Raw genomic sequence first — 8,826 nt, forward strand, 5'->3', positions numbered from 1 at the left:
CTTTTCTGAATCTGAGGTGGTTATTGTTTATTACAAACATCTTAGATTCCATGAGCATCAAGGAAAGAACAGATTTTCTTAACCCACTTTCAACAATGTGATTTCTGCAGAGGTTGGGATCAGCACAGTTCATTATAACATACCCGTACCAGGCAGTATGCTAAACATTACTCCACTTGCTTCCGATAGTGCTTAACTACATTTTACCATCATCATACATTTCTATACTACTTCCTCCAGCCCATAAGACTAACAATGTAAGTCTTGAACTACACAATGCCTGTTGAAATGTCAAGTGCTGCAGAACTAAGTTTGCACTTAACTACACAAGTCACAATTTACAACAAAGTTTTGACATAAAGTTAAGATACATCTGATCTGATGTAACCATTTCTCAATGTCCTTTCAACTGCAGTGGAAGATCTCCCTTAGACTTTTACATCACAGAGTATTTGTCTTATTTTCCCCTCTTCCTCGCCGCAATCCTGACAATTTTGGGGTTAATTTTGGTGTATCTGCGCAGCTTCCTGTAGGGGATCCGGGGATGTGGGACGTCGGTCATCCTCTTCATCACTACCCAGTCTGGGGGACAGTAGTCATTGAACCTGTTCAGTGGAACCTCTGACGCTCTTACAGCCTTGGCATCATCCAGTGTGGGGTTTTGGTCTGGAAACAGTCCTGTACAGACACAAGAGGTATATGTGGTCTTCTGAATAATCAACAACAGCAGATTGATGAAATTGGAATAGCACCTAAAACATCAAAACAGCTTGGCTGATGTCTATTCAATTACCAGTTTCAGGACAATATCTTTACTTAGGTTGAAATGTTACATTTCAAGCAGTTAAGCAAGCAATGTTAAAAACACAATGACATACAAAACATATAGCCTCTTCCAGGCTCCAGAGGCGGCTGGAAAGAGTAGAAAGTGGCCAAATAGACAGATAACATGCAAGAGGAGAGTCTTCTATAGGAGTACAGTTTGTCGCCTGGTAGAGGCTACAAGACACTTAGCTTCCTAGTGCTATGTGTTGATTAAGATGAAAAAGTCTAAGTGAAATACCCTGTGTCTTATGTTCCCCCACAATGGAGGGTTATTTGTAACTACATGTACTTGCATACCTGGAAAACAGTTTTATGCAAAAGGAAAGTCATCAAACATACCTGCCCGTTTGGCCTCCTCTATAGCCATGAACAGCTTCCTGTGTTGTGTGTTACAAACACCCGTCACCTGCTGAGGCATCACCTTTCCATCAGGCCGCATGAACTGTGACAGGATATGGACGTCCTGCAACAATATATGGTACAATGTAAGATATTTGTTAGAGGCATTAAGTTGTTTGAAGCTTTTTTTTATTCATTATAAGCTCAAATCGGCACACAGGCCGCTTTTCATTGAGGTCATGAGGGAAGAGGTAAGGGTCAGATACAATATAGCAGAGATACAGTCATTTGAGTCCTAATAACTCTATCAACATATATCATTACATATTTATGGTACAACAATATACAATTGCTACAACATACATCATATAGTAGGGCGAAAGCTGGTTCATGGTCCGTGCCCGTTCGTTTTGTTCATTTCCGTTACTTAAAGGAAGTCAGATTCAGAAGTCAGAAGTTGTGCATGACTATCCTTTGAAAAGAAGAGAAAGCAAGTATTCTACATCACTTTCTCCCTCCCAACTTCTGCTGTAGTGTAAGTAGTACAACATTGGGCACATAGACAGGCCCATAGAAAAGAGAATGTTGAGACTGAATACTTTCTAAAAAGCGAAATGAAGAGGGTTACATCAAATATATATTCAAAAAACACAGAAATATGGGGAAACCATCACTGTAATAACAATGACACATGAAAAGATGTTAACTAGTAGCAGAAAATTAATCTTCTGACCTTCCAGGTAAATGTGAGGTTATGAGAACAGATTGGGCATGCCCCATGGCGGTTGTCTAGCTCTTCAATCTTACCATCTGGCTTTGTCAGTACTCCCTCTATCTGAAAGTAATGGAACTGCATGTAGGTGTCCTCACCACTGGTAAGTCTACATAACCTCCTTGGTAAAACGAATGACAATGCAATATCTAACAGATTATTACACTGCAACTGAAACAAAAATTTCATGTCTGCTACAAAATCAAAATCCATCCAGAGCTTTTGCTGTTCTTTAATACCATACTTGCGCCTACAGGCTATAGTGTCGCCCATTTGATTATAACATACACAATGTTACAATACTTACATATGCAGTGTTGCCACAATCAATTTCATGTGTTGTATGATTGCAAAACCTCTAATATATTCATGTACTGATGACAAACATACTAGTAGAAATGTAACATGTGAGTTACAGTAGATAATACAACATGTAAGCTGAAATTAACAAGACACAACTGTAAATCATGAAAGTTATGCAGTGGTTTAATTTTCGTGATTACTGTGATTTCTTGACACTACAGAATAAGTCTCACTTGTAAGACTATTGTACTACAGAATTGTTTCAACCACCAATATAAAACAACACGAAAACCTTCTCTTTCCTCCTATCACGAAATAAAACCAACATGAAGGTAATTGAATTTACATTACTCACCACTGTTACATTTCCTTCTTTTGTCTCTTTAACTGGAATAAAGAGTAAACAAATAATGTTACAGGGTTTAGGACACTTCATTTCAATACATCATTAAGTTCGACAAATCTGACATCTTTACTCCTTTATGTTAATACTGTGCTCAAGTCAAAATGCATCACATCCGCATGCAGCTACTAGTAACACAGTAACAGACATCTAATCTGTACTCACAAAATTATGCTTGGTAGGTCATTCGACAACCATCACATAACCTATATGGGTCGATTGTTATCTTTTGGGTTTATCAAATGTTGGGTACTCATGTTTGTGTCAAGACCCGATATTCCAACAATTTTTCATCGAAAATCCGGCGTAGAATATACTAGTACCTGCTACCAGTCAGACTAAGTTGTGACAGCATGCACTAAAACATTCCTGAATCTGTTTATGCTGCATGCTGCAGAGGTACCGTTTCTTTTTGCCCTAACAAGTTGTAACCTATGCAAAGAATTAAGCACATACTTTCCCTGAATCCCCGTGATTGCACAGCACACACCACAGGAAACACTGTTCGTCGAAAGACGCTACTACAAGAGAGAGAGACGACAGAACGGGACAGGGAAAAAATCTTTCCCAACACGGGCGCCGCCATTTTCTTTAGTGGAACAAACCACTTTCAAAGAGTAGGGAGTAGACGAGCGATAGATCATCAAGTTGAAAAGCAGTCTAAAACATTTTGTTCGTGTCTAGTTATACTTTACATCAGTAAAGTATGATAATCGTCAATGAATGACTTACAATCAACAAATTTCATGTTTCGAATGCAATGATTTAATAATTACCCCTCAGGACACAAGTGTAATAGTCCAAAGGATCCGGTTCGAAGGTCAGAATATTTTATAACTGGTTCATTCCTGTACTGCTTCAGTCCATGCCAGCTTCATTCAAACCTGGAGACTGTTTATATTGCTGCGAATTTATAAGAACGAACAAGTTAGCAACAAAGTGAGAAGTCATGTCTGACGCAGGAGAACTGGTTGAGAGTGACACAGGACCGGGGGAGGATGAGAATGGTCCTCCAGCAACAGGTGACATTCTAATGCTTTAAATTTCTGTCTCATATTTTGAAAATCATTAGCATACACATACCAGAGACAAAGGAGTTTGTCAACTTTTGCAGCAAGTACCGATGGCTGTCTTATTCTAAGCTGTTACAGGAAGAGAGGAACGGAGGATAAACTTTTTTCTTGCCTCCATAACGTTGCTTTGAGTTTGATATCAATTTAAAGTCCTGTTGTTTTTATTAGATTGAGATCTGAGCAAAGTCCATCATTGATGACAATCCTGAGTAAACTGCTGTTTTTGTCTTCCCCAGAAGTGACAAAGTGGAGCATCCGACAGCAGATCTGGGACCACATTGAGAAAAATGACCTTGCTAACTTCCCACGGCCAGTACATCATCGCATCCCAAACTTTAAGGTTAGAATCTTATTTTCCTTTCATGACATTTGTGTTTCACTTTTCTTTCAGTGTGCCACTTTCTGCATACCACTTACTTCTTTTACATTACAGAATGCTGCTGCTGCTGCAGAGAAGATAACTGCACTCAAGCCTTTCCAACAGGCACGGTTTGTGAAGGTCAACCCAGACAAGCCCCAGGAAAATGTCCGGTTCCTCATCATGGAGGTATGGTCACATGTAACCGCAGGGCATTAGGTCACAGAGGGACTGTTCTTTAATATTAGATAATCATCACAGGAATGGTACCCATTTAACCTTTGGAAAACATGCATCTATAAGATTACCCTTGTTCATGTTATTAAGGCTTATAGTTATACTTAACAGTAAACTTTACCCTTGACCTCTAGTTAGTAAGTTTGACAGTAAATGTTATACATTAGACATGCCATTGCCTTTTTAGAATGCATGATTTTCAAGTAAAACTGCCTGATTGAACGTTTTCACAGAATGACAATGTCCAATTGTTCAGATATTCAATTGGTCCTTTTTTACAGAATTATAGATGGATTTCCAGATCTTAGTATCACCTTGTCTGCTGTTTCACATCCTCTCTCCAGGCAGGAAAGACCCTCCTTGTGCCAACCCCCCGTCTGAGGAATGGACTGTTCAACAGGATCACTCCACCTCCAGGTGCCAACAAGCAGTCACTCAGGACCTGTGCCACAAGACAGGTAACAAGTGTGACAAATATTCGTACAAATTTTGCCAGCCCTTAGGAGTCTTGCCTTTTGCTCTGCATCTAACAATCCTCTTTGATCTAACCTTTCTATGGCCAAGGTAATACAGATGTTCACATCTCTGTCCTCTTCTATATTATGACTAACCATTCTACATTGTATTTTCCTGTCTCTCTCTGTCCTGTGGTGAAGGGTGTTGATAAGCACAGCATTCCTGTAGGGCTGGATGACATGGTCAAGATAGACCTGGTAGTCTGTGGGTCTGTTGCTGTGTCTAGGAAAGGTGAGTTGGCAATGTCCATTTATTGTAAAATATCACTCTAACCATATGCTAACTGAGTCTGAGTCTTCTGTGCAACTGATAGAGCCATAGAAGTTGATTTAGGACTCCTTTTAGTATTACTTAATGTGTGGGTAATTTCATCTTAACAAAACTCATAAAGCACTTTGACATGATCAAAAACATTTTATCATACATCGGATTGCAATTTGTGTGATGCAACAAATAGGTGATAAACAAATTACTGTATGTGATAGATAATTTGAATATGAAGTTGATATGCAGGCTACAGGATAGGGAAAGGTGAGGGGTTTGGAGACATGGAGTGGGCAATGCTGGTCACCATGGGAGCCGTCACTCCAGACACTGTCATTGTCACTACAGTCCATGACTGTCAGGTGAGGTTTGGAAGAAAACTTTGATGTTGAACTTGAACTTTGAATGTTCAACTAGATAGGGAATATCATGAAATTTCTGATTTCTTAACAGCAGTATTGTGATTTGTTTCAACTGGAGTCAACCTGTATTTGTACTATCTATCATCATCATCATGTCGGGCGACTTGCCTGGACTAAGGCTACTCTGTAGCTACTGACGACACAGTCCGCCATTAGGTGCTCTAGTGCATCTATCATACCTATTGCCATGGAGCTCTTTAACCTCCTGGATATTGCCCTTGTGTTTGCCAGGTGATTGACATCCCAGATGAGCTGGTGGAGTCACATGACATCACTGTGGATTGGATCTTGACCCCAACTGAGGTCATCCAGACCAACTGTCAGCGACCCAAACCACTAGGCATTATCTGGTCGAAGGTATTCCTCCTACTGTAATTCAACATGATGTTGGTCTCTGCCATCTCTTCAATTACGATGAAAGTATGAAGGAAACTTCGTCTTATTGCCTTGCTTCCAACTCCTGCAGATATGTGTTCTTCAATGTACATGTACCTGGAAACTCCACAAGCTCAACTTTTAAAACTCTGTTTTATTATTTATTTTCAGGTGGGGGCAGAGATGCTACAGCAGATTCCCATACTGCGAAAACTGCGAGAGAAGGAGAGGACTGCTGGGAAGGACGTGCAGATAAAGGCTGAAGGAGAACCTGGAGAAGCTGCTAAGGAGAGAGGTGAGTTCTGATTCTGGAACTGACCCCAAGTAGCAATGTTGATGCTATGTATTTTATACTTTTGACAATGATGTTTTTTTTTTGTTTTTTTTTAATTCTGTCATATTTATCCAGGGTGGCCCTGCTCAGTGGTTACCACTGCTTTTCAGAGGGGCCCTGCCATACATAAAATAACTGATAATACAAACAGAAATATCAACATATAGAAATAATAACAATAAAGATCATAATGAAAACAATGAAGGTAATGATAACAATAGTAAATAAATGATAACAATCATAGTACAAATCATAATACAAATCATAATACAAGTCAAATCATAATCAAATCCGTTCCATGTCATTGAGGGGTCAGAGGTCATGCCAGTCCTTGCCAAGTGTTACATTTGTTTTTAAAGACAGACATGGATGAAGAAGTCTTCATAGATTGTGGCAGGCGGTTCCACATAATCGCACCTCTATATGAAAACTTGCGCTTTCCACATTCAAGGCGTACTAGCGGCAGTTTCAAGGATAGATTCAGACTGTGCCTGGTTGGATAATTATGATATTCAGAAGTTCTATGAAAGATACCGTTTGATTTTTAAAGTTAGATCAAAACATGTTACATTGTGTACATGTATTTCAACAGTCCCATGTAATTTTGTTGTCTTTTGCTCTCTCTCCCCACAAAAGGGCAAGGGCCCGATTACATATTATAAATGATACATTTTTTTCCATTCTAAACAACATGTCCACTGTAATTAAGATATGCTCCTTGAACAAATGTACCGTACGTTCCATTGAAACTGTTTGCTTGTCTGATTCAGGCATGAGGAGGCAGCCTAGAGGCAAACCGAGAGAAAGGCGCACCAGTGAGAAGCGGGGAACAGAGGTAGCAGCTAAACCTAACAATCAGGGCAAGCAATCTGGTGGAGAAGCCAGGAGAAAGCCACCACGGGAAACAGATCCTTCTCTCACTTTGTGGGTGGGAAAACTTCCGGGGTCACTCAGGGTCAGCAGCTTTAAAGACCACCTTCGTGAGAGCGATGTCAACCCACATCATGTGATCTGGAAGGGGAACCGGGGGTTCGCATTTCTACAGTTCAAGGAAGCAGATGCTGTTGATGAGGCAGTGAAGAAACTACAGGACTTGGAGATCATGGGCAAAAAGGTCACAGTGGAGAGGGCAAAGGGCAGGGAGGATATGGAGGCAAGAAGGCCTATGAAGAAAGCTGATAGCAAGCCTAAGGAGAAGAATGCTGACTAGATTGGAAATGTCAATGATAGCTCACAAGAGCAGCAACAAGAAAAAATGTTAAATGCTGATCATTCAACAGCTAGTACATGTACTTCATCAGATGACTTCCATAGTGTAACATGTTTATTATTTGATTATGTTGATAGTTAAGAGTTATAAATGCAATACAAAAAAGTTGAATTGCTGTTGCTTTGGAATGGCTGTTGTCATAAAACTTAATGTAGATGTTATAAAATGGAAGGCTGATAGAATTTAATGGAATGGCAATTTCAGCAGGTACGTAGTCAACATAGTCAACACAAGGAAAAGTATGGAGTGACATTTAATGTGATGATATTACTACAAATGATATTGTTGCTTATCAGAAAGTTTGCTTAACAGTTACTATGTTAGTATTGTGTTGCCATTGTGTTTGGTTCATTTCGACAGTGATGATAAACTGCACAAACATTTGGTATTAAAGTTGTTATCACTGTACACCAATGTGGTTTATTTTCCTTAGTCAGAAAATTTCTTAATAGATTACTGAAGGCTTAGAAGGCAGGCAGTTCTCAAAAGTTTACATTGAAAAAAAAGCTTCTTTTGACTAAAGTAAGACACCCTTGTCTTCCTGAAACTAAAATGCAATGAGAAAGCACGAGTATTCTGCAGTAATGCAGTGTAGTGCTAGATGTCTCTTCTGTAGTTTGGGCATTAGAGACTTTCTTCAGCATCAGCAGCTCATGCCAAAGCAGTTACGAACTCATTGCTTTAAGATTGCTCCTCACTCTTTCCAAGGAGGATCTATGAACCTCCTTGCTCTCATATTCACCTTTAACACAAGAGTTTCACTTTGTCATTGGTGGGTATATCTGACATGCAACATCAAGCACAGACAATACATAAATGCTGACCATTTGAAAAGAGATACAATTCTGATATTGTTTGAGCTGATTGTCACTACCTGTTACGGCATATCATTAAACAGAGGAAATGGAAGAAACTACCGTAAATGCAGAAATGTTCGCGCTGGTTTTATTTTCGCAATGCACTCTTCAGCGCGAACTTGAAACCACAGCGAAACTTTTTGCCCACTATGATTAGCGCTACTATTGTTTCAAACGTGAACTTAAAACCACCGCAAACACTCCATTTTCTCCCTACCGCGAAATTAAAACCACGCAAACTCAAATGCATTTACAGTATGCTGAGGGAAATGATTACCAACCTATTCTGTACAAATTCGTTAGAACATTATGAAGGCACTTTTTTTGCTAGATTTTTTATTTATTCGCACGGTTGCATCAGTTTTGGGATTCCCAATGGATGCCATCCATATAATCAAATTAACACGTCCTTTGAAATGTTGACACGTCAAATACCATTCGCCACCCCTCATCACCTAGTGGTACGTCCCGGCGTCTG

General features: G+C 39.6%; 2 protein-coding genes across 2 annotated transcripts; one reads left to right on the forward strand and one right to left on the reverse strand.

Annotated features, from left to right (window-relative positions):
• Nucleotide 1: 1 nt before the first annotated feature.
• LOC136433221 (large ribosomal subunit protein mL66-like) lies at nt 2-3,247 on the reverse strand. The gene is made up of 5 exons (XM_066425183.1): nt 3,099-3,247; nt 2,595-2,626; nt 1,898-1,999; nt 1,165-1,288; nt 2-678 (listed from the first exon to the last, which is right to left on the reverse strand). The coding sequence occupies exons 1-5, from the start codon at nt 3,226-3,228 to the stop codon at nt 458-460; spliced, it is 609 nt and encodes a 202-aa protein (XP_066281280.1). The 5' UTR covers nt 3,229-3,247; the 3' UTR covers nt 2-457.
• Nucleotides 3,248-3,454: 207 nt separating this feature from the next.
• On the forward strand, nt 3,455-7,899 carry LOC136433215 (methenyltetrahydrofolate synthase domain-containing protein-like). The gene is made up of 9 exons (XM_066425170.1): nt 3,455-3,664; nt 3,952-4,055; nt 4,149-4,262; nt 4,655-4,768; nt 4,967-5,057; nt 5,340-5,452; nt 5,744-5,869; nt 6,059-6,182; nt 6,992-7,899. Exons 1-9 carry the CDS (start codon nt 3,592-3,594, stop codon nt 7,429-7,431), a joined length of 1,299 nt encoding a protein of 432 aa, XP_066281267.1. The 5' UTR covers nt 3,455-3,591; the 3' UTR covers nt 7,432-7,899.
• The last annotated feature ends 927 nt before the right edge of the window (nt 7,900-8,826 follow it).

The sequence above is a fragment of the Branchiostoma lanceolatum genome, chromosome 4 (genome assembly GCF_035083965.1).
Source record: "Branchiostoma lanceolatum isolate klBraLanc5 chromosome 4, klBraLanc5.hap2, whole genome shotgun sequence".
In the NCBI taxonomy this organism is placed as follows: Eukaryota; Metazoa; Chordata; class Leptocardii; order Amphioxiformes; family Branchiostomatidae; genus Branchiostoma; species Branchiostoma lanceolatum.